The sequence below is a fragment of the Pungitius pungitius genome, chromosome 2 (genome assembly GCF_949316345.1).
Source record: "Pungitius pungitius chromosome 2, fPunPun2.1, whole genome shotgun sequence".
In the NCBI taxonomy this organism is placed as follows: Eukaryota; Metazoa; Chordata; class Actinopteri; order Perciformes; family Gasterosteidae; genus Pungitius; species Pungitius pungitius.
In genome coordinates, this window is record NC_084901.1 from 29840870 (window position 1) to 29868465 (window position 27596).

The 27596-nt window shown below is 47.3% G+C and overlaps 3 protein-coding genes across 4 annotated transcripts in view; 1 reads left to right on the top strand and 2 right to left on the bottom strand.

Moving 5' to 3' along the window:
* Positions 1-460: 460 nt before the first annotated feature.
* rps6kal (ribosomal protein S6 kinase a, like) lies at positions 461-11786 on the bottom strand. 2 transcript variants are annotated; one of them, XM_037461515.2, is made up of 22 exons: positions 11386-11786; positions 8828-8887; positions 8635-8751; positions 8469-8550; positions 8316-8396; positions 8071-8150; positions 7369-7475; positions 7191-7228; positions 6816-6958; positions 6651-6721; positions 6457-6545; positions 6150-6214; positions 5659-5761; positions 5406-5530; positions 5080-5202; positions 4672-4761; positions 4435-4593; positions 4181-4342; positions 3905-3981; positions 3606-3723; positions 3140-3280; positions 461-1462 (listed from the first exon to the last, which is right to left on the bottom strand). In XM_037461515.2, the coding sequence occupies exons 1-22, from the start codon at positions 11389-11391 to the stop codon at positions 1337-1339; spliced, it is 2163 nt and encodes a 720-aa protein (XP_037317412.1). In that variant the 5' UTR covers positions 11392-11786; the 3' UTR covers positions 461-1336. The 2 variants fall into 2 exon arrangements, with proteins under 2 accessions (XP_037317412.1, XP_037317411.1); XM_037461514.2 differs by having other exon boundaries at positions 11365-11786.
* A 656-nt stretch (positions 11787-12442) lies between these two features.
* On the bottom strand, positions 12443-18288 carry hdx (highly divergent homeobox). Its single transcript, XM_037462115.2, has 11 exons — positions 18125-18288; positions 16769-16930; positions 16284-16430; positions 14886-16082; positions 14743-14799; positions 14290-14436; positions 13780-13987; positions 13607-13686; positions 13237-13338; positions 13021-13143; positions 12443-12930 (listed from the first exon to the last, which is right to left on the bottom strand). The coding sequence occupies exons 2-11, from the start codon at positions 16832-16834 to the stop codon at positions 12688-12690; spliced, it is 2370 nt and encodes a 789-aa protein (XP_037318012.2). The 5' UTR covers positions 16835-16930; positions 18125-18288; the 3' UTR covers positions 12443-12687.
* A 1596-nt stretch (positions 18289-19884) lies between these two features.
* si:ch211-26b3.4 (connector enhancer of kinase suppressor of ras 2) overlaps positions 19885-27596 on the top strand; it is a 49107-nt gene continuing 41395 nt past the window's right edge. Inside the window, 1 exon segment of the mRNA XM_037459885.2 lies at positions 19885-20318. Within this exon segment, the coding sequence (XP_037315782.2) occupies positions 20255-20318 (64 nt within the window). The 5' untranslated portion in view covers positions 19885-20254.

Genomic DNA, 27596 nt, shown 5'->3' on the forward strand with positions numbered 1-27596 from the left:
TTTTATCAAAAGTTACAAGAACGGAAAACACCTTGCTCAAAAATGGAACAACAGAAATCAACAATGCTTGCTATTGTAGTATTATAATTTTAATAATTATTATATAAATATTGGCTCTGTCATTCGACCGTTTTCACCTTTCCACAAACAGCCAGACATTTGGAAAAAAATAAAATACAAGACCTCACACCTGGAAGCATGTCAATAATGATCTTTAATGTCAATATATACAGAACTTGAAAGAAAAATAGAATCTTAAAAATCAAAATGAAATAAATACAATATCATACAATTTCCACAATGTCTTTTTGAAGAGATATCCATGGAATTTTTTTTTCTCTTTTCTTTTTTTATTTCAGTCTCTCCGGTTCGACGGGGTGCGTCCCGTCCCCCCCAGAGAAATCCCTACAGCCCCCCCCCCCCTCATCATCATCAACTTCATTTATTTATATATATATATTTTTTGCAAACTAGAATTTCTGTCATTGTTACCACTTGGTTCCACCTTCAAACTCTACATAAACTTTAGCTCATCTACAGCCCCTCCCACCCCCACCCCCCCTTTTTTTGATGCCACAAAGTGACAGTAGTCAGACGGCGAATTTGAAGGTAAAATAAATCCACATTCCCTCCACACATGCATTCATAGAACCTAAGTGCTGGCAGATGATTTTGATCCCGAGGGAATTTTTGTATCCGCCACAAGCAGAATTATCTTTTATTTTTTTATTTTTTTTAAATGAGGAAAATGTCTTGCAATGTCCCTCAGTCCACATCGCCCTGCCAGCACTGGCCCACACAAACCCCGGCTTCAAAGACGAGAAGTTAAGACCATGACGGACAACAAGCGCAAGAGAGAGAACCGAGGAGGGGGGAAACAGCAGGGCGCAGACGAAGAGCAGAGCGGGAGAGGGGCACAGTTTTACCAAAAGCAGCTCGGAATCAGCCAATCACAGTGAAGGAGCACATCAGCTGGTTTGTTTCTTCCCGACACGAGGAAGGGAGAACGAAAGGCGAGGAGGGCAAGTGCATATGAAAGCTGTGGAAATAAATACAAGTCTGTCTCCCCAGCAGTTAAAGATATGTGAGTCTCCCCTCAGCCCACTTCTCCACAAAGACCCCTCGTCCATCGTGACTATGCGCTTGTGTGTGTGTGTGTGTGTGAGTGTGAGTGTGTGAGTGTTCCAAATAAATAGATTAAAAACTGAACAGAAAAGAGAGACGATTGGTTGGTCTGGTCAGGACTTGGATCTGTGTTTGTTTGCGTGTGACAGTCCAACTAAGAGTGAGGTCTAAAACTGCAGGACGAGTGGTGTGTGTGTGTGTGTGTGTGTGTCTACATGTCAGTTGAGGTGAGTTTCTTCATGCTGCGTCTCTGGGCTAAACCGGACGCCGCCACGGGCTCCAACACCGGCTGACTCGTCTTCTGGCTCAGTGCGGAATAGGTTGCAGCCATGGCTCCCTGGAAAACAACAACACATACAAGCCGTTTGAACTTTGAAATAGATGCAAGACTTTGGCTTTGATGCATTTCCGTTATCACACACGCTGTGATTTTGCATCATTACATCGGGTTCGAGGGCAGGAGATCAGGCTGCTCCGCAAGTCTTGTTTTTGGTGAGGAATTTGTGATGTTAGATTCAACACGACAACATTATAGTTGGGCTGTAAATAAGTGGACGTTATGAGTAATATTGAACAATACCACAACAGTTGATTGACATGTTGGTTTAACCAATAGGAAGCCCTAGGTTGGTATGCCTGGGACCAATAGGATGAGGGAGTGAATGTGGGGTGCAGGGGTAGGGTACGGAGGGAAATAAGGATGTCAACCTTAGTGCACAGTCGGTCTCACGTTCATTATTAAGAGAACTAGACAGACATCCACAATTGTTTGTGAATTGCCGTTTTGAACCCTTGAGCATTTGGCCTTTGCGATCTTGGCTAGTAGAAAGGGACAGGAGAAGAGTACAACCAAAGTACTGATTTCCTCATCAGCTTCTAGAACCTCTATTGCGATCAAAGCAGCCGCCCCCTGCTGGTCGCTGAGGAGTGAAAGGTGAAATGTTCTTCCGCACTGGCTTTTCATTAAGGTTGCCAATTTGAAATGCCCTCAACACGAGAAGCAGAGACATTCTTCCCTCTTGCTGAGTCAACGATGTATTGCGCAACTTTTGTTTATCATCGTACCACGCACTTCCCTCTATAAAGTAGTTCTGGCGACAAAAATTACTGGAAAAAAAAAATCCTATCTGTTTAACTAAATGTAAATAACAGTCACTGTTATGAAGGCACCAAGGGGGCATTGTAGGCCATTGACTGAGGGTCAAAGGGACTGAGACATGATGTTGGGGTGTTAAGAGAGATTCAACACACAAAGAGCCGCTCTCAGCTTACTGTTGATCTTTGCTCAGACCTCCATCTATGATCACAGGCTTTGAGTGGCGACATAGATGAGAGGCAGATTCATGTGCAGGAAGACTCTCCTGCACGCCCCTCCCTCCCCCGGTGTAGATGCCGCCCAGACAACCTCTCTCTGTGAGGGGTGACAGACAGACTGCACTCCTTGTGAGCTCTTGCTGGGGGTGATGATGGAGTTAATGACCAGTCTGCTCTGTGTGAAGTCTCTGGTTGCTTCTAGTTCCATGATTAATGTACGGTTTGATGTCGGAAATTCTTTTATAAAACAAAATTTATTTTTTATATTCCCACAGGTTCCATCATTCCTAAGTATGTTGGAGTGCAACAAACGAGTCAGTTTGAGTTTTAATTGTGTGTTGCCTAGCAACAGTGCTCTCAGTGCCCCAAACACGTAATGTCAAAAATGCAACCTTTTTTTTTTTTTGTCAAAGAAGCATTAGAACCGAATAAGTGGCTGGATCAGTTAGCGGGATGTTCGCTCTGTTGGATGTGGTATTAGTAATGGATGAGGTGAGGAGTGTATGAATCACTTTTATATATCAAGGGAATGAAAGCACGGAGCGGAATTCAGACCGACCTCTGCTTCGGAGAGATGTGGTTACATGTTTAATTAAGTCAAATCTAATCTTTGAGGTACCAGTAGGCTTTACGGTCTACCACGTTTGTCTGTAGGAAGGATGTACACATTTCAATATTAATCAAAAAAACATTTGCCCACCTTCACAAGATGCGGCGCGTCGTGGCGTGTGAGCTGGAAATGGGGTAGCGCATCTCTGCAGGTGATCCAGGAATGCTTCAGGACCTGCTCGGCTGTGTACCGCTGGTGAGGGTCCACATGGAGCATATGGGACAGCAGGTCCTGGAACGTAATCAGAACATCCCAAGACGTCTTAACATCTTAAAAGCGTTTATGGGACAGTGTTATTTTTCCCCCATTGATAAACTCACTATGCGCATCATGAGAAAAGATGCTTTGAGTTATGATTCGTACGTCTGCACTGTCACAGTGAATCCAAAAAGGATTCAAGCAGCCAAATGACATTTCTGTTGCACGCTTCCACTCTTCAAAGTGCTTTACAGGCATGAGAAGAGGAAACCAAATCATTAATATTAGACTTTGAAGAACAAGCTTTCAAGTTACAGCTCCAGTTACACCGTGTGGGCCACCTCATGGTGGCGTGTACCTTTGAGGTGTCCGATACCGTGTCCCAGTTGCCACCGGTCAAAGAGAACTTTCCCGATCCTATCCGTAGGAGGATCTCCTCTGGCGTGTCGTTTGGGCCGTTTGCAAACGGCGTGTACCTGCCGGGGGGGGGGGGGGGGGGGGGGGGGGCGTCGGGGAAAAAGCAGCATATCGTGACTTTGGAAAGTAATAACACCAACAGCACAAGCTAAGGCTGGTTGAAAAAAAGAAACACTTCACAATTATTCATTCCAATTCATGTGTTATTAAACAACCTATATCTAAAAAGTGTTGTCTTACCCTGCCAGCATAGTATACAGTAGAACTCCAAGACTCCATATATCACAGGCTGCATCATAACCTTGCCGCATAAGTACCTGGACCACCGAAACAAAGAAGCAAACTTTTAGGGACTCACACCGACAACAATAAAAAGAAAAAGAATAACGAAACTTGTCTTTACACGCTGCTCTTCCCTCTTACTTCGTACCCCCCCCCCCCCCCCCCCCCCCCAAAATCGCTTTCTGCCATCAAGTCTTTGCAGTTTGCCCTCTTCACGCTCCCGTCTTTTCTCACCTCTGGCGCCACAAAGTTGGCGGTGTAACAGGGCGTGAGGAGCAGGCCGTTGCCCCCCCGAAGCTGTTTGGCGAATCCAAAGTCACAGATCCGGATGGAGTCTGGGTTTCCCGAGTCATCCATGTATAGGATGTTACTGGGCTTCAGGTCTCGGTGCACCACCTGAGGAGAGGAGAGGATAGGGCAAAATGTCAGAGGAGGAGCTAGCGAATCCTCTCTTGTGCTCCCATGGGTGGATGCACGCGCCCGCTCACCCCTTGGCAGTGGAGGTAGTCAACAGTCTTGGTGATGGTGTAGAGCACAGCGCTGGCCTCCCTCTCAGAGAAAAACTTCTGCCTGAGGATCTTGTCCAGCAGCTCCCCTCCCTTCATTAGCTCAGTCACGAGGTAGACATACCTGCCCTCGTCATACACCTGGTGCCCACACACACACACACACAGTAAGTACGGGAACGAACAAAAAAAACTGCAGCGTCGCAAAATGTTACTGACGTCTTTCAGTGTGATGATGTTGGGGTGCTGTCCGTATCGCATCAAGATTTCGATCTCTTCAGAAGGGTCCCTCTTACTTTTGTCTATAATCTGAGGGAGAAGGAAACACAGGGCCGAGCAGCTCGTCAAATTAAACCAAGTCGGAAAATAAAGAAATGAGCGCAGTTAACATTGCAAATTCGCCGGGACGTGGCTTCAGCTCTGCTGCCCTCTGCTGGCCACACTAACCACAGCAGGTCTGCTTAATGTCCCACTATTTCATAGAGGGTCGGAAACTAATACTAGTCATCCAGTTTACTTAACTGCTGCAAAAAAGCGTCTTTTATCTTAATAAAAACATCTGCATGAAGAGGTTGTCCCTCGATGCAACTATTGATGCAGAATAGGAAAAAGGAGAAGCCGTACTACCTTCACAGCGTAGTCCATGGCAGAGACTCGGTGTACACAGCGTTTACAAATGGAGTAGGAGCCCACCCCAATGTCCTCCTGCAGCTCGTAAAGATCAGAGAACTTGGTCGAGCCCCCGTGCATCTGGAGGGAACATTCAACGTGACGTGATGAATTTTCAATAAAAGATACAGGCTGAATGAACATTATGAAACAAACCAAATCACTAATCGGAGAGAAGTGGTGATTATTCTGTTGTACTGTTTTTTGACTAAAAGAATACCTGCATGCAAGTTATTGTGCTAATAGTTAACCTGTGTAATATGTGACAGAGATTCAGACTATACCTGGACTATGGGGAGTATGCTGAGCAGTGGGGAGCTCTTGTTCTCGTCCATCGGGTTTGGAGCCACAAAACTGAAGCCTTTGAAGAGCTGGTGGGCGTTAGCACTGGGAGGGATACCTGGGGAGTCTACACGTACAGAAGACAATTCATGATCAGGTGAACATACACACCTGAACAAATGTCAATGATTCAATCAGCGCTCAGTTGCAGTCACTTGTTTTTAAGATTAAAATAGTGTGTAGGTATGAACTTACCTTTAGGCGTTTTAGCGGTGAACTCTGGGTCAAAGCAGAAGGTGTCATCTGGTTTACCTGCCGCAGGCTTGAACGGGGGCTGGAGCTCTCTCCTGTACAGTGTCTGCAGGAACACACACACACACACACCTACCACGTTAGAAACTAAACCCCGCCGCAGGCCGTTTTGCCAAAGAGGTCTCTTCCCAGATTAACCAGCTCCCATCTCGCTCTCTTTAGCCCGGTCCAGCCAATAGCATCCTGCAGGCTCATGAACACTCATGCCGCGCCATTATCGCACACACATTGAGAACTGGCCCTCTGCCCAGACACACACACACACACGCACACACACACACACAGGACACGGATGGCCAGAACTCCACAAGCCAACCGTTTGATAGGTGTGAAGCCTCACCAGAAGCTGGAGAGTTACGTGCGTGTGTGTGTGCATGTGTGAGAAATGAGTAGGCTGCGCGCATGTGTGTGTGTGTGTGTGTGTGTGAGCTCACATTCCAGTCGATGGTGGAAAAGAAAGCGTGCCGTTTGATCTCCTCCACTCCGTCGGGCCCGGCCCCTAAAGACACAGATCACTCTGGTTCAGTTAACCTGGCACGGCAGTTTTTATTGTTTGCAGAGGGGTCAACAACACGTTCGCACATTTTTTCTCTCTCCCGGCATGGGATTCAAGCGGGTGCCAAAATGCTAACAAGCTGCAGCGAGTGGCGCAATGCGAGTAGAGAGCCACACACGGGCCGTTTCCTTTCAGTCCAACAGGTCCACACACACACACACACACACACACACTGACGCCCTTACCTAGCCGGTTAGCAGGGTTACGTTTGAACAGCATTCTCAGCAAACTCTGGGCTTCCAAACTCAGGAACTGGGGCATTCCCAACTTTGCTCTGGAGGGGGCAGAGCAGAGCAGAGAGCGACAGGTGGATACGGACACAAAGATAAGCTACGGCACACAGTTTCTTGCAAAGCACTTGAGTGTCAAGGGGGCTCACTTGAGGATCATGTTCATGGTTTCATTACGGTCTTTCCCTTGGAATGGTAGCGTCCCCGTTAGCATCTCAAACTGGGAGAAGACCAAAGGGAACATCAGCACCGGAGATTTGTTTTCTCTTTTTGCTCACTTTTTTTAATATCATTGATGAAGCCGGTTTGTGTACCATAAGCACTCCCAGAGACCACCAGTCCGCGCTCTGTGTGTGTCCTCTCCTGTTGACCACCTCAGGGGCCATATACTCCACCGTACCACAGAAGGAATAAGCCTTCTTATCAGCATCTACTGACTCTTTACTCAAACCAAAGTCTGCGAGACAGCAATGCAAAGCAAACATGGTGAGACACAGAGCCGACCGCGCGGCCACATCTAGTCAGCGCGCCCCTTTTTAAATGCTGCGCGTACGAGTAAAGACATTTAACATGAAACAGTGTAATTAAAGGCCATAAACTAGACTAGATTTAATTTAAAAACCATGTTTTAAAATAAAAAATATATATAAAAAAAGTATTCGGTATTAAGCTTCAAGTGAAAAACCTACCTGTTAACTTTATGTGTCCAGCTTCATCAAGTAAGATGCTGAAAGACATGGAGCAGGTTGTCAGTGGGGGTGAGCTTCAAATAGCCTTACAACAGATCTTGTATTCGATGGATTAGGTCGCTGTGACGACAGATGTTTGGTGACGTTATGGTGAAGAAGGTCAATGAAGATGTCTTACTTCTCCGGCTTTAGGTCTCTGTAAACTATGCCCAGGCTGTGCAAGTGGTCAAGGGCCAGGGCCAGCTCTGCAAGGTAGAATTTCACATCTTCCTCTGTAAACATAACCTGATAAGAACTGGACAAATTTACTCTCTGAACTAAGGAGAAAAGAGATATTCAGCAGCAAAGAAAGAAAAAAAAAAGACAACTTCAATGTCAAGCTTCAGTGACCACAAACAGAGAAAACAGAGTGTTATTATTGTCACAATATCAACATTTCAAATACGTTACACGACTCAGCAAGCTGTTGATTTGACATTTGCCGGCAGCTATCGCTTTGGCTCTGAGACATGCTTTCAAAACAAGGTCTGTCTCGAGAACAATCACGGCATTGTAGGCATTTGAGAAAGGACCGAGCGAAGCCTCACACTGACAAAAACAACCAAAATTCTTAATTAAAAAAAACAAAACGGCATTGGTGTTCAATGGAATTCAAGCCTCAATCTGAAAAACACGAGACAATACACCTGTTCATAAGTAGGTTCTTAGAAAATGCCTTTTGCATAGTAAATGTGCACATGGTCCATTTGTAGCGGTCAGCTCAACAATAAATTAACCAATAAATACTGATATCAGAGTGACAAGGACATGATGTACTTTTCTTTTCAGACACTATAAACTTTAGTATAAAGACATGTTGAGCAACAGGATGTGAGCTTACCTCTTTGGATAAGCGAGTGAATACATCCCCTCCCCTGAGAAAGTCCAGTATTAAATACAGTTTCCCTTCTGTCTGGAAGGCTGTGAGACGTGGAAACAAGTCAATCAATAATATTGATACCATAGCAGGATAACACTAGATATTAGCTTACACAGTCAAGAGTCTGTTAAACCATAATCTAACAAAAACATATATATATATATATATAATTAGTTGTGCATCATGTAAATAAGAGTTTCTCTTACCATAGTGCAGCTTCACTATGAAGGGATGATTGACTTCCACTAAAATGTCTCTTTCCATCTTAGTGCGAACTCGGTCCCTGACTGTAGAGACAAAACAGGAAGTGAGGACAGAGCACTTTGGGAATATCCAGACTGAAAATAAAGTTGCTTTACCTTTCAAAGATGCCTTTTTTAGGACTTTCATTGCATATAACTGACCAGCATCTGGACCCAAGATCTTCCTGACAAGAAACACCTGAGAGAAAAGGAAGAGCTGGAGAATGACACAAAATGACGGCACAACCTCACCCCGCTCCCACCGTCCGCTCAGTTTCCTCACCTTGCCGAAAGAGCCCTGGCCGAGGACTTTGAGCAGTTCAAACTGAGATGGATCCGCTTTCTCACAGCCTTCTTTCACATGGTGGGTGATAGGAATCTCCTCGTACGTATCTTCATCCTACACAAAAACGGTATCTGATGAATACCGCGCGTCTGTCCCCCACAAACGCTCTCCGAGCGCGTGGATTACTTACACAGTGTGAGAAAGACTCTCCCTCCTCCATGGGCTCGTCCATGATCTCATGTCCGTTGACCTGCGGCGAAGGCAAGAGACTTCATCAGAGGCGGCGACCAGCAGACACTTTCACGAAGCTTGCTCATCCTTGTTTTTTTAGCTGAGCAGGGCTACGAGTGCAGCTGCCTCACGCCCACATGTATGACGGAGGACTCGACAGATGAAATCAATGAGTCACATGCGCCAACAGCCCGCGTTCGCTTTTCCAGCTCACGCTCTCGTTTGTTGTCAAAAAAAAAAAGCACCAAGTCCATGCGCCCGAGGCCTGACCAGCTGTCCAGCGCTCATCCTGTCCCCATAAAGCCCCTCATTATTAGCATTCTAGCTTAATCCCCAGTCAGGCCTGACGCTGGTGGCCACATGCATGTTAGTTTAGAAGACCCCAGTTGGACATTTAGTTATCAGCCTGATGTGTCACACGGTGATACTGTCAGCAGAGGAATGTCAGATATTATAGTAAGTAATTTGCACAGTAAACGGACCGCTGAGACGTTAACAGGTCTGCATATTTCAATTCTGTGCCAAAGCTCAGCCCGCATGATGTATTCAGTCCAGTGTGTTTGTGTGTTGAATTCCATCAAGCCTCCGAAGAGGGGGGATGAGTCATAGCGCTACGCAAGCCCACTCAGTAGGTGGAGCCACCAACACACACTCACGTACCTCCACAGAACAGATGCCAACAAAACACTTTACGACATCTGTAGCAACCTGGAATGATGTCATCGACGTAAACATTCACTTAATCTGCCGCGGCGTGCTCTTCAAAAGACTTATCACAGAGGAATAAAAATGTCAAGATGCAAGCCTGAGTGCATCTCTGGAGCCAGGACAGGGATTGTGTCATAATTCACACATACATTTTCACTCCCACCTTTTGCTGTGGCTCATCGCGGCTTGTGCGGCCTACACTTACACTTGCAGCACAACCAGGGCGAGTCTTTTTCAGCCAGTTGGAGAAAAAAAAAGACGCCGGACACTTGTACATAATGTCATCTCACAGTTGCACGCGATGCTTTGATTAGATATGAACTAAACAAATAATAATATTAAAAAATAAAATTCGATGAGTGCATTTAACAGCCAGCAGGACCACTAGTCCGCAGTACGAGTGTAGAGATGTGTGTTGTTCACTGTGTTCTTCTGCTGTCCTGGCGGCTTTCAAATCATAATTTTTTTTAAAAGGACTTAACTTGTGGCAAGAGCTGAGAAACATTGTGAGACACGGAAAAACAGGAACCAACAGGTGATCAGTTATTCAATATTTCCATGCCACCTACATAAATGAGCTCATTCTTCAACTTTGCCAAAAGATGCAGTGGTAGAAGTCTTCTAAACACAAGTGAGGTGTGCTGGGGGCGCTGGGTGGGTGATGGTGATGATGAGGAGGAGGAGGAGGAGGAGGAGGACTAGGTCAGAAATGCATGTGGCAATAGCGATGTGCCTGCTCTGAATGCGGTCGGTCCCCCGGGCATACGGAGCGTTTGGGCCGGAGGTGTGAAAGACCGCAAAGAATCCGGGAGACGGAGAGGTTTGTGGTGTCAGGTCGGCTTTGCTGCTTTGCTGAAAAAACACTCCACCGTGGGGCAAGCGCAGCCTCTCCAGATGTCACCATTCCGCATTTAGACAGATCTTTTTTTTTCAAGATAATTTGGGTTCAAATTTATTTATTTATTAAAAGCTCTAAAAGATGGCGAATCAGCTCATATTTAATACAGCTGGTTACATTATATTGAGTGTTTCCTGTTATGGTCCCGGTGGACAGAATATGCAGAGGGTTTAACCACCAGCTTGCTATTAATTTTATACAAGAATATACTATCGGTTGTGTGCTGATAAATAGCTTTTTAAAAAGAGAAAATAAATAATGCGTTATTACAGATGTTGAACGACAGTAAAAGCGAACATCCGCATCACTGATTTACTTGTGCTGCTGCCAGACCTCACTTCAGAAGACCAAATCTAACCCACCTAGTGCTAAACTTTGAATAACTGTAACGCCTCTAAAATGTTCTATGCCGTAGATACATGGAAACACTTCGCCGGCTCTTCATTAAACACACGGTAGAGGCTTATTAAAAACTTGTCTCCCAAGTTTCAAGCATGCAGGCTGTCAGCTAGCAGGCTAACGACATGCTAATGCTACATAAGCTAGGCTAGCCGTGAGGCAAACTCCTCTCGAGAAGTGTAAATAACAACAAAAGCTACGAGCAGGTCACGCGTCACTGGACTGGGAGCATGCCGCCTCCACTGAACAACGGGCGGCATCATAAGCCCCCAAAGGACAGTTATCAAACTAATAAACCCGAACAGGGCAACAAAAATAAACACATAACCAGCTGTTAGCATTAGCTACCCTGTTAGCATGCATCACGGTGCGCTGCATGTCGTGACGCGAATGTAAGTTCTGCCCAGTCTAGCAGGGCAAGCTAACTTAACGGGACAGACCCAAACAATGTTAAATACACGGTTAATTGAAGCAAGCACTTATCAACCCACCTCACTAGAGACGCTGTTTACCTCCATCTTGTGCCAGGATTGCTCTCTAAGTCTACGGCATCGCAGTCCTAGACCCCCGCTCCACGTTGCATGTCTTCCCCTCCGTGGAAGTCCGGCTGCCCTGCTTTGATGACCGGATCCAAGCCGTGTGGCCGCAGACCGCTGTGGGGGTCGGGGTCTGGGTTCCGGGGGTCGCTGCGGGGGGGGAATGGTTGATGCTGATATCTGGACAACACGCTTGCCTAGAGCGCCGCTACCCTGCCATGGATGCGAATATGGCGGCTATCGTGGTACCTGGTCGCCAGTGAATGAGAGTTTATTGACGTATTTATGACGCAATTCAGTTAAGGATTTCCCCCCCGTCCAAATCAAAGCGACGGATCTGGAGATACAGAGGACGCAGTGGCGTAGGGGACGTGACGATGCGCGTGAAATGTGTGCATCCCGGCGATGGACCATTTGCTTGAAACGGAAATAGTCCCCGCTGCTGAAAAGGACAAAGGAGTTTAGTTTCTGGCTGACGCAGGGTAAAATTAGGAGGCACAACAGCCTCTTGTGGTGAGCCAGAAATCTAAGCCTCTGATCTTCAGGGTGTAAGTTGAATGTTTTAAAGCCACTGTTTCATAAGCCTGTCCATCCGGAGTCCAAGAGGAAATAAGAGGATTAAAACTCATCCACTTTCCCTCCAGCTCTGTCGCTCTCTCCCACCACACAAGCACAACGTGTTTGTGTGGTGAGGTAATGTGAAACCTTACACGTCTTTATTGTTTCGTAGGCACAACTTACCATTTAAAATGCAATTGTGAATCTAATTCACCTTAAGGCACCTTAAGGCAACAAACAATAATGGTTTGTGTAAGTCACATTGGGCATAGTTAATGTCATTATGTATGTTATTCATGGCCGACTTTTATGATTGAAATCCTTTTTAATGCATGCTGGCTCTTTAGTTTGAAACCTGCAACACAAAATAATTGGCCACTACAGGATGTGAACATTATTCTTTCGACAGTGTTGGCGTGTTACAGCACAGTGCTTTGCTGATGCATGAGAGAAGTGAAACAAACAGCCATACAGATAAGTTAGAGGTTGTTTATTGTTCTCTCCGGACCGGTCCAGAGCAAGGCATGATATGCATTAAAAAAAAGGCATTTGTCAGCCCAACAGTCGCGGTGAAGCGTCAATCCACAGGCACTGGGCGTAGAGCACGAGTTCATGTGGGAGCGTGTGAATGTGCGTAAAACCATATCGTCCAAAACTATCTTCTACACGGAGTGTTAAAACATCTGTATGAGTCGATGTGAGCGGATGCACGCGACGCCGTCACTTTTGTTGTGCGGCCGCCTCCTGCAGTCGCTCCTCTGATGCAGAGGGCTCGCTGGCTTCCGCCGACGGCTCTTCTTTGTGCACGTGGTCCGGCGGGACTACTTGTTTCGACGGGAGCGGCGGTCTCTCCGCCACCGGGGATCCGCTGTGCTCGCAGGGCGCATCAGCGGGCCGCGTTCCCCTCTCCTCCGTCATGTCCCAGTCCTGGTCCGAAGGCTGAGGTAGGCTGGCCATGAGTTCCTAAACACACAAAACGACAGCAGGGACCCCCCCCAGGTGAGAAACGGCGGCCGGCCGAGGAGGCGGCGTCTCAACGCGGCGGTGCGCTACCTGCTGTTTCTCCAGGTTGTTGGTCCTCACGGCGCTGAGGAGGCTCTTTGTGAAGCTCGCCAGCTCGTCGTACTTTTGTTTTTGGTTCTCTAGCTCAATCTCTAAGAACTGCACTTCCTCGTGCTGAAATGTTTGAAAAGCCAAAAGGCGAGAAGTTAGTGGAAGTGCTTTTTGTTTTGCGTAACACGTCGGCCATAAACCTGTTTTTGTGTTCACCTTGAACTCCAGCATGCTCTGCATTTGGTCGAGGTCGGAAGCCAGCAAGTCGTCATCTTCATCGTCTCCATATCCGTCCACCCCGTCAATGACTTCGATCTTCTGTTGAAGCAGACACAGAGATTCGATCGAGATGAGAGCGCTGCGACTACTCTGGTTTCTTGTTGCATGTGCTCGCTTTCTGTAACTTACTGCATTTGATGAGAGATGAAACAAGCAAATTTATGAACTTGTGTTTAATTAGCCTGCACAACCTCTGACCCACTTGATAGCCTTAGCATTTGAGTATCACCATCCCTACCAGTGGCCATCCCTAAGTGCCGAAATTGAATGAGGCTGTCCCCGTAGTATCTGCGTCATAACAACGTACCACGTGATTGACCAGTGCAGTAGCAGTGGACACGTCGATGCCGTCTTCTTCGTCCCTTTGCTGGGATTCGTCCGTGCCGTCTAGAAGGGAGAAAGAGAGCGTGGGATGCTGGGGGATGGGGTCTGTTTGCACGCCTGCGGCGTTCGGGGGTGCACTGTGATAAGCGGCCTAACCTTCAGATAGGCAGAGAGACCCCTCGTCATTGATGTCATTGATGTCATCTCCGAGTTCGGGCGTCCTGAGTCCCACCTCGTCGGGGCTGAGGGCCACCGGGGATTTGTTTCCCGGCGATGAGGTCGAGAATACGGCGGGCCCGCCTTTGGGTGGAGGGATTTCAATACCCATCAGACGGTACTTCCTCCGTCTGTTACTGATCCATGTCTGCCAGTTGGCAAAACACAACACGGTTAAGTCTCACAGACGTTGAGAGAAATGCTCGGCCGCAATTCAATGCTAGCTATAAGCTTTTCGAAATAAAGTCTGTTAAATGTGACGCTAAAGTAAGAGAAATAAAAATGGAGCCTTGACTAAATGAATGCTGCATGGGCAAAGCTTCTCCTTCACACCCTGTGTGTGAGTGTGTGTCAGGACTCAGGGACTATGGACATTTAGTCCATAAGCATTGCTACGGTGCCACTGGTTGACGTCTATTTAGTTTTTACAAATGAGTTGGAGTGGGTTACCTTGACTATTTCAGTGTCTACATTGAGTTGGTTGGCTGCAGCGTTGATCTTTTCCCTGCAGACCGAGCCCAGGCTGGTCATGCCTCGGTCCCAGTAGCGCTTCAGTTGGATGAGATCCGCGTCGCTGAACTGGGTCCGGTCCTGCAGCTAAAAGCACAGAATCTGCATCTAACTACAGAAGATTCCCGCTGATAGTCAGCCTAAATCCTCTTTTACTCCTATAATATACAGTGGTGTGATTAGCCCCCTTTCTGGTTTGTCACACTTAAATGTTTCTGATCATCAAAACAAATTTTAATATGAGACAGAATCAAGAAATAACTTAAGTAGAACCTGTCTAACAAAGAGAAGTCGGCCAGAATATCTAAAAAAAGGGGGCAAATACTTTTTCACAGCACTGTTTATTAAAGTGTTGTGTTTAAAGTGACAGAATTTGTTTTTTAAAGTACTGACTGTTCTCTTTCTGGAGTTGCTGATAACCCAGGGGGCGGCCGACACACCAAGTGGAGTCTGCACGTAGAAACACAAACAAACGGGGTCAGGTTCTAGTCTTTTTAATTCACTTGACAGGAAAGGGGCGGGAAAACCTCTCCTACCTGTGAGCCGGGTTCCCCTGTCAGTGAGGTCTGTGCTGTGACGCAGTAGCTGCCCTGAAGAGTTGTGTTGCCGTGAAGGAGTGCGGGTCTGGTGCCGGTCATAGGCGGCGTGTGGTCTCCTCTCGCCACAGGTGCGTCAGATGGTCTGCTCGACGTCTTCTCCCTGTGGAGGTGGGTCTGGGCGGCCATATTGGCCAGCTGCTCCTCCTTTTCCCACTCGTCTTCTTCATTTCCGGTTTCCATGGCGATGGAGAAGTTCTCACTGGGGTCCAGGGAATGCGGCGCCTCCTGGCTTTTCCTGGTAGACTCGCGACTTGAGCGAGCGGGAGAGTCTCCAAGTGGGTCCCCCTCGCTTCCTTCGGACAAGGTGAAGACCTGCTGGATACGAGGTGTCTGTTTGGATGAGGGACTTGAGTTTTGCACTGAGAGGGTGACCCGCGTCTTCTGAGGGGCCGATGGTTGAGGTTGAGATTGAGGTTGAGGTTGAGGGTTGGAGTGAGGTCCGGGCTGAGGCTGAGGTTGGGGCAGGGAGGAAGAGGACCAAGGGTGAGTTTGCACTCTACCGTACTGCCTAGTCCAGCTAAGAGGTACTGCCCCATCTCCTGCACTTACCCCAGCCTCCCCGAGGAGTAAAGCCCCCTTCCTGACTGCAGTGTAGACTAACGGCCCCGAGGCAGATGTAAGGGGCGGGAGGTTCTGAGAGAGCGAGACCAGCTTGGAGTGCAGAGGCGAGGAGGCGGCGCTGCTCCTGCCCTGCAGGGCCCGGCTGATCAGATGTGAGGACGTGTGTGCAGGGACATCAAAGTCTGACTGAGGAGGGGGCGCCGGGGGTCTCGGGCGGGAGCGGGGGATGGAGTTGAGGGAGTAAATCCCGGTCAGTATGACGTCGCCGTTGTTGTTGTTGCTACCGCTGCTATGGGGCGAGGAAGAGGAAGGGGAGGAAGATGTCGACGACAAAGACGGGAAGGACGAGGCTGGCGGGAGGAGGTGCACGCGGTTCTGGAGGTTGCGCGCTGCAGCCACGTCGGCGGGAAGCAGGTGCCCCGCCGGGAGGCCGTGGTGGGACAGTGGACCTCCTGCCAACGAGTGACTGGAGAGTAATCCCCCAGCGAGTCCGTGGCTGGATAAGGAATGAGACACGGCGCCGTTCTGCTCCACCTTGGAGGCGAGCTTACGTCTTTTATTGCCAACCCATGTCTGCGTGGAGAAGAGCAATCAGTACAGTGATGTCACTTAAGAAAAGCAATACAGCTAAGTGAGGACAACAATTCACGACTAAGCATTGGTTCACGCATTCTACTTGCCCCTTGCAACGGTGCGCCACTAATCAGAGGACAGAGTTCTGCTTGCCTTTAGCTCATGCACACAAAAACAAGGGGCACATCTTTACGGGCCTACCCGGACCACGCTGAAGTCCAGCTTGGCCTCCTGAGCACACTGCAGTATTAGCTGGAAGCAGGCCTTGCTCTGATTAGTCATCCCGTTATCATAGTAACGCTCGAGGGTCCTCTGCTGTTCAACCGTAAACACTGAGCGCAGGTTCATCTGAGAGACAGTGGCAGAGATAAAGAACTCAAATAAGATGATTAGGTCAAGGAGATAAAGCATTTAGTGGGAACGCAGACACTTCATGGCATTTTCTCTAACTTTTGGCTAATGGAACGGAAGATGAAGGCTTTTGTAGCTGATTTACTTCTAAATATTACAACATTTTCTCATATTGAATAGTAATTTAGCAAACAAATTACTATTACATAGTTCTAAGCAGCAGCCATCAACGGACTTGGTTTTCAATTTGTTGTGATTTCAAGCCATGTTATTTAAAAAAAAAATCGACATATATATTCCAGCTTATGTTGAAATGCAACTTGAGATCTACTCACAGTCTGCAGGCCGCGCCTCTGGGCCCATGCATCCATTCTGCCACTGGAGGGGAACGGGGCAGCCATGCCGATCACAGCAAAACCTCCATTTTTCTAGATCAGCGTGAGTTCGATTGCACTCATCGTGTCTCAGTGTACCTGGCACACTGCTGGGTAATGCGGCTGAGGAGAGAGCAATGCAGACTACGCTTAAGAGTCAAAGTGTACGACTGAGTCGTGACAACTCGCTGTGTGTGTGTGTAGGCATGCTTAGAAGAATTGAAACAACAAAGGACTGGTTCTTTTTTTCCGGGGGTCGAGATGTGCACGGATCAGTTTAATGGAATCGTTGACAGACAGTCAACACTTGTAATATATTACTCATTTTGGAGAAAAAAAGTTACTGCCAGCGCCGTGGAGCTGTTAAATACACAACACGCTGTCAGTCAAAGTATAACAAGCTGTGACAAGCCACTGTGCAGCATCAATAAGACTATCAATCAAGCTAATAGTCCCCATTAAAACAATGTTCTATTCATCAAGTGAAAACTATTTAAATCCAGTCACTACGCATTAACTATCATGCACCTATTAATTACAAATTATGGGTGAAAAAGACACAGCTATCTTGTCTTTTCAATGTGTCACAAACACACACACACACACGCACACACACAGAACTAAATTGCTATAGAACTGGGATCCAGAGTGACGGGATTCAGAGCCGACGTGGGTCCTGTGTGTCCGCTCACCGAGGCAGCCTCCGGTAACCCTAGCAACGCTCCGACTGCTCCGTTAAAAGAGTTTATTTTTATTTTCACGAAGACAGGAATATGCCACATGCGGGAATTCTGACGCGACCAATAAGCATCCAGCAGGTCTATTTTGGCAGGCGGACTGCGCATGGCTGCAGTCGATATGGAAACATTGCGGAGAGAATTGTAGCGAAAACTAACGCTGTGCACCTCGGGTTAGCACAGCGCCGAGGGGAACGGCTCGTGGATCCAGTCACGCGTTTCCCTCACAGGAATGCGCATGCCATAACTTCCACCACCGCCAGCCAGACGGCAAACACACCGGGGTGAGCACAATGGACACACCGAGAGCTCGCGTTAGCTCGCAGGCCTCGGGGCGGCCACGTCTGAGGCAGCCAAAGCTGTTAGCATGCAAGCTATGCTAGCGTTAGCTTAGCTCCCCCCCCCCCACCAGCAAATAGCTGCAGCTAAACTTTTGCTTTGCAATTCTGTGATTTCACGAGCCCTGCCATGGCCGCCCGTTGTGACCCCTGTGCTTTCGGGCGGACACAAACAAGATACACAAACTAAGGGGGGTGGGGGACTCTCCCGAAGCGAAAAGTGAAGTCACTCTTCCACCTACCATATTTGATGTCAAAATCAGGCGAACGTTCAAATTCAGCAGATTTCCCCACCGATCCCCTTTGCGAGACAATGAAATCAGATCGTCCGATCATCAATTCTAATCATGATTGTGACGTGTTGGCAGACAGGAGCCAATGGGAGCTCAAGATCATCTCGGTCACATTCGGAAACGGCTGAAAACTGAGCGCCGTGGTCCCGCCCACCATTGACTTTGTTCAGCGGGCTGCTGGAGGAGGAGGAGGAGGAGGAGGAGGTCACAGACATGGGAGCAGCCGAAACTTTGGATGGGGAATGGTTTGTGTCCTCATCAGCACAAAAAGGTGCCTTTTTTTAACTGTATGTAGTCCGTCACTGAATTGTACAGTAGTTTTCCATAAATGTTGCCAACAGAGAATGGATAAAAAGACTGCTTCCCCTGCAGGTCATATTAACATGACTTAACAATAGCAAATATTCTTATCGAGTATAATTATATGGCAGGAAATGTTTGTGCTTGATTCTTTTTTTTAATTTCAAAATTGTACATTAATAAATAATTGGTTCATAATTTACAGAGAGTTGCATTGTCATCCTTGAACAACCGGCTTTGGCATACTGCACTGAACTATATAGTCATGCACTGAATTGTATCATTTTGTTGTTCACAGCTGTTTTATTCAGCAACAGAATCACTGTAGTTTTTTCATCCTGGGTAATGCACCGTCAAAAAATGATTTATTACAGTTTATTAGCATTTCTGTTGCAGAATGACTAACAATATGTTTCAGGGAGGGAGACCAGGCAGAATGAAAGTAAGCAACAGAGCATGTAAGGACAAATTTGGCCACAGTAATCCAAACATGAGGCAAATGTGGTAATTCATCTTCTGTCTGAACAAAGGTCCAAACAAATATTGTCACTTAGGTATACCTTGCCAGTAACATAAACACAACATCCAAGTGCAAATACATTTCATTTGAAGGACCAGCATCCCTTAATTGTTTGAGGGTTGGCACAATAGCCATATCTGTGCTTTGAATCATTTATTTTTTGTCGGTTCCATGAAACGGAAATAAACTAAGTTACTCTGTAACCATTGTGTTTTGTGATCTGTTCCTCTGACTGTGTGAGTGTGTATCTGTCTTTCTATTCTACCTCCTGCTACTTTCTCCATCTTTCTTTGTATATAGAGTGAGCCTTATTTAGGGGGAGGAGGTGATGGAGGAGACGCTGCTTTAATCCATTACGTCACCTGTGTGTCAGGTGCACAGCAGGGGGCACTGTTTCTCACCGCGCAGCTCGTGCACCGGGCACTAGCGACGGACAACTGATGCTGGTTTCTACACATGGTGAACTTCGGGAGAAGACTAACTAGCTTTCCTCGTGATTTGGCTACCACGCACCTGCCAAAATGCACAAATAATGCGGAAACTGTTCATCGATTTTTCGAACTAAGCCTGACATGAATCATTTGTAAAATGCAAAACACGAAAACGTGTCCTTCCTGTATTATTTCATGTACTGAAATGTCTGTTACTAAAATGACTCTACTGCGCTAAAACAGTGATTTTTCCAAGTACTTCATTAAAGGGCTGCTTGAGTTCCATCTATGCATGTGTATAAGTGGAGGCGAAGGGGGGGGGGGGGGCACAGAGAGATCCTCCCTATATGGTGTACGTTGCACCATTCCCTGGTCCGTGTTATATGAGTGGTGGCCCTTGTGATGCTGCAGCGAGCCGGGCGGGAGGAGAAGAGGAGAAGGGGGAGGGCTCGCTCCATCCCCTCGCGCCCACCGAATCTACTTCTCACAGCGCGCGGGCTGCTGGCGGGAAGGCACGAGCGAGAGAGAGAGAGAGAGAGAGAGAGAGAGAGAGATAGAAGTGAGGAGAGAAAGAGATCGAGGGAACAAGAAGGAGGGAGGGAAAGGAGAGAGCGCGTGTGTGCGTGTCTCCGTGTGTGCGCGTGGAATGCACCACCGCATCCCGCTCACCGTTTCTGCAGGCGGCCATGCTCTGATGGAGAGAAACTGATAAACCTCTCTTTTCCCGCAGATTCGCCCACCGTCTCGTTCCAGATGTGACCGACAAGTTTCGTTTTATGTCGCCCACATTGAGTCCTGTGCCGTTCTTCTCGGAGAGACTGTGACACCATGGCTTTGGTTATGGAACCAATAAGTAAATGGACACCAAAGCAAGTGCTGGACTGGATGAAAGGTAAAAAAAAATGTGGAAATCCCTTAATTTGCATCAGGCTGGGTGATGTTCGTGCTGCTTGTGGTGAGGGTGAGGAGGATGATGTAGGTGGTGGTGGTGGGTGAGCAGCGGAGGGCCACACTGTGCATGTGTTCTCCCTGATTCGACACCTGCAAACGGACGTGTGCTCTCCACCGCTGGAACGCAGCGGCGGATTCAAGTCACGAAAGTGAGCCGGTGCAGTGAAATGGATGTCCCCCCAGAAGGAGCAGGGAGTGGAGATTCAGCATTCTTTGGAGCGCAAGCCGAGCCTATAGGATGCTGCTGCTGCTGCTGCGGCGCTGACTCCATCAGCAGCAAAGCTCCCTTCAATGAATGCGCGATGTATGTCGTCTTCCCCTTCATTCACTGCCACATGCTCCGAGCCCATGTTCCCACTATGCGCTGTATGTGTGTGTGTGTGTGTACGTGTGTGTGTGAGATTGCGTACGTGCGCGCGCCCCCGTTTGATTAATGTAGTTAGCTGCATGCCCCCCCCCCCCCATCCATCACCACCACCACCTAAACCGGCCGTATACAGTGGGATTCAGCACCGTGGACAGCGCAATGCCGATACTATATAAGGCCACGGCGAAGAGATATGACCCTTCAAAGAGACGGTATGAATGAGTAATTACTAATCATGCAAGTGGGTCTGTGTGTGTGCGAGTTTGTGTGCATGTTGGTGTGTGTGGTATGAGCCGTTCTCACACACTCTGGTCAGAAGCTGTGGTAGGCCTACTGACAGACATTGGGAGAAAGGGGAGGGGAGGGGGGGGGGGATGTGCGATCCCCTCACTTCTGAGAATGACTTAATCCCTTGTGTGAGATGCCTCAAAGCAACAACGTATCGCTCATAGATACTTGTGATTGTATTCCACACACACACACACACACACACACACACACACACACACACACACACACACACACACACACACACACAAACACACACCTACACAAATACACACACACACACACAGTCTCTGCTTCTACACTGATGGATTTCCTAAAAGTCCATATTGTAATTCCAGACTACCGTAGGTCCCTTTTCATTATGGTAAAACACTGATGTCTGAGATAAGGCGTCAACGTGGTTTGCAGAGCCTCAGGGGAGAGGGCCGGGGAGTGTTCAGGACACGATGCGTTGAGCGATTACAATGATTCTCCTGCCTTGTGATGAGCCAGTGTGTTGCAGCTTCATCCTCCGATCCCCGGGAAAGCTTGCTGCCTCACCGTTCATTAGGAGAGGGAAATTTTGATTGAAGATGAGATTAGTGACAGGTCAAATGTGTTGAGAGGTCTGCAACGTGCAATCCAAAAAAAAAGAATGTTGGCCTTGAGCAATAGGAACAGTAGTGACAACATGGCGCTTGGATACGACGTGCAATTGGGCCAAACAAGGAACAGACCAAATGAAAATTTCAAGAGTCGTGTTCCTCTATCTCAAATTGTGATCAATACAATATCACCTCGGTGGGAAGGGGAAGGTACTTCAAACACAGCCCCTGTCATTGGCCCCACACGCTGCTTTGTGCACTTAAACAGTCTCTAGGTCTGTCAGATCGGTCTGGAAGCTCTTCATTTCTCTCACGCTGATCACTGTATTCTTTAGGGAGTTTTGACATTGAGACCTTCCCTAAGGAGCAATGAAGTGACTTATCTTGCTCACAACAACAGAACAAAGTAAATGTACAGAGGGTTAAGAGACAGAGGAGTTGGGCCATCGTGACTTTAATCCTGAGGGAAATACTGAGCCTTTTTGTGTTGAGTTATAACAAAACAAAATCCGTAGCTCAATTGTCTGTACTATTTTATTTTATTATGGTTATTATGGGACACATTTAATCCCTCCACTAAGTAGCACCAGAGCTGCAACAAAACCAACAATTTCATTTATTTTAATCCGTAGAAAGCTTCCACACGGCGACTGAGAATATATATATAAATGATATGTTATATTATAATGAAGTAGAATACATGAGTCACGTGAATAATAAATACAAATAAATATTGCTAAAGTTAAGTACAAATACCTAAAATTACTACTTCAGCACAGGCCTTGCGTAGATGTACTTGGTAACTTGTCCTCCCTTGTCAGTGAGCTTTTCCACCGTACATCATCAAATGGACACTTTTTAAGTCCGCTGCTCCTTTTTCTTTTTTTTTTGTTATCACGTCATCGGTGCACTCCTGTCCTATGAGAGAATCTTAAACAGGAACCTCTGCGCTCCTGACGCCGCCTCCTCGGCCGTGCACCGCGGAGTCCGTCATAGACGAGCTGCTCCAGCAGCAGAGCACCGGTGAGGCTCACCGAGAGATGACTCATCAGCGTTTGTTTGGATTTGAACACCCACACCGGAGGAGTTTCCTCTAGGTGTGTTTGTGTGTGTGCGCGTGTGCGCGTGAGGGTGCTATGGATCTGCCGGAGTGTGTGAGTATGCGTGCGCGTGCAGACGCAGCTGACGTGTAAATAATGTTGCGCGCAGATCAGTGCTTTAATGGGAACAAAGAAGAGAAGAAGCCAGACCTCTCCTTGGTGCTGTCTGCGCCTCGTCAGATCCCCTCATGCTCTGAGGTGCACAAGGTAACGCAGGCCCGATCATGCATGCAGTGAAGGGAAAATGAACAAGGCAGCTCACTTTTAGTGAGTGCCGCTTTCCCCCTTTGCGTGCTGATGTATTGGCCCTTTTGATGGTGTCCAAAGGACAGCCATGTTTACTGCCGTCCCGTACTGTGTGACTTAGTCTCCCACTGACATGGTGAAGAAGTCTGTGTTGGAAGACACGCTGGCTCAGACTGTGTGCTCGTTGTAGTTTCAGCTGCATTAAAGATTAAAGAGCGTGCCTTATTATGAGGAAAGACACACAGATAGAGGTGACTCCTCCAGTCCTCGGGTTTTAACATAAAAGAAAAGCAGAGAGGCTGCATATGGATGCACGGATACAGGCGCTCAAAGGGCTGCACATGCTCACTGGAATATACGGTATGAATGCGTATTTATGCATGTATACACATGCATGCACGCACAAACTATGGAGCAGCGGTTTTAAGTGGGGCATCGGTAGTCATGGAAACCAGATCTGATCGTGCCGGAGTCCCAGCACGTGTCATAAGATGGGGAACCATGCAGTGTACACAGATACCCAACATCTACATCCTGGTAGCCTTCAATTCACATACATACGCAAAGGCGAATATATACATGCTGCATACACACACACACACACACACACACACACACACACACACACACACACACAGACGCAGCTTCCTCTCCGGTTTTATGGCCCTAAGGAGAGAGAAAAAGAGAGAGAAAAAGAGAGAGAGAGAGAGAGCAAGGACATGCATTCAGAAATGAGGAGGCGTGAAGCAAAATGAAAGAAAGGCCAAGGAGCCTAAGATGGGGAAGGGAAGGAGGGAGCGTGCAAGGGGAATGGTGGGCATGACGGAGAAAGAGGGGGGGGGGGGGGGGGGGGAGCGTAGAGGGGTGCGGAGAATTTGAGGATGCAGTGGGCATCATATCAAAGCACCCGCTCTATCCGGGCGCTCAGACAGAGGGGCCAGTGTGAGTGTGTGTGTGTGTGTGTATCGTTTATGTGTGGTGTGTGTGTGGATTTGTATGTGTTGTGTTGAGCTGATTTTGCACCTGTTTTTCCCGGGGGGGGGGAAGACATGGTTTTATGACCATGTATATATTAAGTTGGTCCGAAGTTTCTCGACCTTGGGGTCAGGACCCCAAATGACATCCCACAATGCACACACAAGGGCCCCTGCGGGTTTTACCACACATCGCAACGATGTGCGAAAATTCGAATGAATGTTCCGTAATGCACTAGTAGCAAATAATGAGTTTAGTAAAAGGATACAAAAAAAGAACAACTACAGAAGATCCATTGAGGCTCCAACAACGTGTGGGCACGCATACCTCGGTTTCACAAGTACCAGCACACTTGCAACACACTGACCAATCACACTGCTCATAGTGGTTCATTCTTTAACCTGCATTAGCTTTTCTTTCAACGACTTTGGGGCAATTCTGTAAACATCACAAGGGGCATATCATCAGCTTTATAAAGTCTTATTTGCTATAAGATTTGTATCTGCATAATCAGTAGCAACATTGGCGTTGTCGCATTTGAGTGGCGCATTAACTCCTCCTTTAGTTCCGATTTTTTGCTCCAACAACATCTGAGAGAAATACTTTGCAGTTTACACCTAAATGCTACTCTTTCCTTCAACTGCTACGTGCTAACTTTGTGTGCTAGCTGTTAGGCGCTGGCCAGGTAATGCTCAGTGGGCTCACCTGAGCTTATTATAAGTGGATGTGTGTGTGTGTGTGTCTGTGAAAACAGCACGGTGGATCAAAGCAAATTTGCGCCTGTGTATCTAAAACAACGAATGGAATATAATAGAAGGAAGTGAACGTGCGCCGTGTGATACCTGTCCGTCTCCTTTGATTTCACGTGCCGTCATCTGATCCCTCGTTGTTTAGTAGAGCAGCTTTAATGTCAACATGAGAAATTCAAGTGTGCTTTCTTGATGCTCGACAGGTCAAGCTAGAGTTCATGTTAGCGCCTTACTTCCACTGGAGTCACTTCAGATTCTCCGACATCGGTCAGGTCCTTGGAGTCGAGCTCTGCCTCTGAACTCCTCGCAGCTTTTACAGGTTGACCCCGTTTTCCATCCTTGCCTTCGTTCAGATTGCCTCCTGACACCTACCGGCCAAGTGGATTTCGCCAACGAGGAGGAGGAGGAGGAGGCTGTGGTGTACTTGAAAGCCTGAGTACCGGGAAGCGAAAATGCCACGATCTTAAGAATATTCTTTCATGATGTGATAAATATTTCACAGGGAGAATATTTTTAGTGAGAGCACTTACTCCAGCTGGAGGCTTGGAGATTGTTTTTGGATGGGGGAGGGGGGGGGGGTGCAAGGCAACGGGACAGGAGTCATAACTCCCTGCTGTCGCTCTTAGCACACGCTCGAACCAAGCAGGGGTCCCCCCCAAAATAGATGGACATGTTTGTCTGATTTCAGTTGGTCGCTGCAAATGTTGTGTGGTCTATTGTAAATACATATATAAGCTACAGTATGTGTGTGTGTGTGTGTGTGTGTGTGTGTGTGTGCTTAGCCTAGCATCAGTGCAGGGACCTGAGGGGCAGCAACTGCTGATCCTTCGCTTCTGCTCAGAGGTCTCTCTTTCTTCCTCTCTCTCTCTCTCTGGTTGCCTGGCAACCCTCATGCCGGCCGAAGAGGACGAGTTTATTTTGCTCAGGAAATAGGGACGGATTAAAAAAAAAATTGAATGAAATGTTGATGAAGCTGTTAACATGCGATGTTCGCTCAAGCCTCGGCATGCTGGGATTTGCTCACAATGGGGGGGGGGGGGGGGTCATGAAATCCTTCAATGTTTTTCAAAGAGATGTTTCAGGCTTGTTAACAGACAGGTAGAAAACAAGAGAAACAATGGGGATATTGCTCCATAAAGTTCAACAGCATTTGAGATATAAATTCCTTTCAATATTAAATTTGTTTGTTAAATTTAAGTTTTTGGCAATTCGTAACAAAAATCCAAGGCAACCTATTACCTTTACTTTGAAGTTGTTCTTCTTGTACTACAATTTAAGCCATATCAAACAGAAATTCACATAACTATTGCTTGATGTTGGTTATACACAGAGAAGAAAGACAGTCTGGTTAGATAGTTGGAGCTCACAGCCCCTGAAAACCTGGTGTTAAGTTTGTCTCTGTAACGTGACTAATTCATGTCTAAATAAACAACGACCAAGGCTCCTGTTATTTATCAGGAGGTCAACACTCATGACTTCACGTGGACTGTACTGTTGCCGTTTGATTCGAAATTTTCTGGCCAAGAGTGGCACGGCAACATCCCACCATTGGCATCAGATTTCAATTCAAAGGTCGCTGAATCCTGATTGGTGGATCAAAGAATGGGACTTTGCTTTTCCACATGGCATACGGACTGGACTTCTCTGCTACTGTTCTAGTTTTTTGACCACTCAAAGCACTTTAACACTACACGACATCATTCATCCGTCGACACCCACTCACACACTGGAGCTACCATACAGGGGGCCACCTATACCCATCAGGAATATAACATTCTCACCATGTGTGTTCATGCAGGATCCCATAGCTCACAATAAAATGCAGCAGGACAACAGAGCAGTTGCAGACTTTAAAAAGAGCCAGCACTTCAACGCTCTCATTCAACTCAAGTGAAAAAGCACTGTGTCGCAGCAGAGTTTAGGATGCTGTGAGTCCCTGCTTCATGCAGTAATCTTATCATCTCAATCAGACTGTGGGAAGAAAAAAAAGCAGACTGGTGACAGCTGACAAATGTGTGTTCGAACGAGCTATTCAAAGTGATGGATTGCCTGAGATGCGCAGCAATGCCCTGGCTCAGCAAATACTGCTCAATGTTTAGCTCCTGAATGGCAACAGCAAAGGCATTATTTACAGGAAACGCATTTGTGTGTCCTGCCATTGGCACACGAGCGGTGGCCTGCTGCAGTGGCTCGGTGGAAGCCCCATTTCAGCTATCTCTGGCTAAGCTGGGATGAAATATCTTATTCCGACGTCAGCATCGCTCCCAGGGGAAACTATCAGCAGCTTACGACTTGATTACACAGAGAGACACTTCCAACATTACTCATGCAAAATTACTTTTTGTTTGTTTGGCCTGCACGCAGCCATCAGCTTTTTATGTGTCCTGCAGTTACTGTGAATGTGGGACGGCACTCTGGAGGCAGTGGAAGGTATTTGCTGTTGTTTGGGGGCGCTTTTTGACTAACTACATCTACATCATTTCAGTATCATTAACCAACTTGCAATGTGTAATGTTGACTAACCTGACGCCCTTATGTATTGGATATTGTGTGTGTGCAGCATGAGCAGCCTGTGCTATTTCTGGCTGCCATATAAACTCAGCAGATGAACCCAGATCAGCTGTTTGGCCTCTAGGGGAGGCATTCTGACTCATCTGATTGGCTGGCAGCTGTGTGTCACAACGCGTATGCATATGTGTGATTTCATGCCTCTTTGTATCCGTGTGCAGCTCGCATATACTTGTGCCAGTACATGTGCCATGATACAACAACTCCCTGCATACTTTTAGGAGAATGGAAAAAAAGAGGCAACTCAACAGCCCATTCTTCTGTGTTTGTGTGTGTGTGTGTGTGTTTTGCACAAGTAGGACAGAGCTGTGGGAGGGGGGCTTTCCCAGAGGTAACAGAGGT

Excerpts from the sequence above, each read along its gene's own strand:
- rps6kal (XM_037461514.2), bottom strand. The coding sequence starts at position 11,391 with ATGGAGGTAAACAGCGTCTCTAGTGAG. Across the intron at positions 8,551-8,634 it reads GCCAGGGCTCTTTCGGCAAG|GTGTTTCTTGTCAGGAAGAT; the intron begins GTGAGGAAACTG and ends CTTTTCTCTCAG. Across the intron at positions 1,463-3,139 it reads ACGCGCCGCATCTTGTGAAG|GGAGCCATGGCTGCAACCTA; the intron begins GTGGGCAAATGT and ends GTTGTTTTCCAG.
- hdx (XM_037462115.2), bottom strand. The coding sequence starts at position 16,834 with ATGGCTGCCCCGTTCCCCTCCAGTGGCAGAATGGATGCATGGGCCCAG. Across the intron at positions 14,800-14,885 it reads CAGGGGAACCCGGCTCACAG|ACTCCACTTGGTGTGTCGGC; the intron begins GTAGGAGAGGTT and ends TTCTACGTGCAG. Across the intron at positions 13,339-13,606 it reads CTGCACTGGTCAATCACGTG|AAGATCGAAGTCATTGACGG; the intron begins GTACGTTGTTAT and ends CTGCTTCAACAG.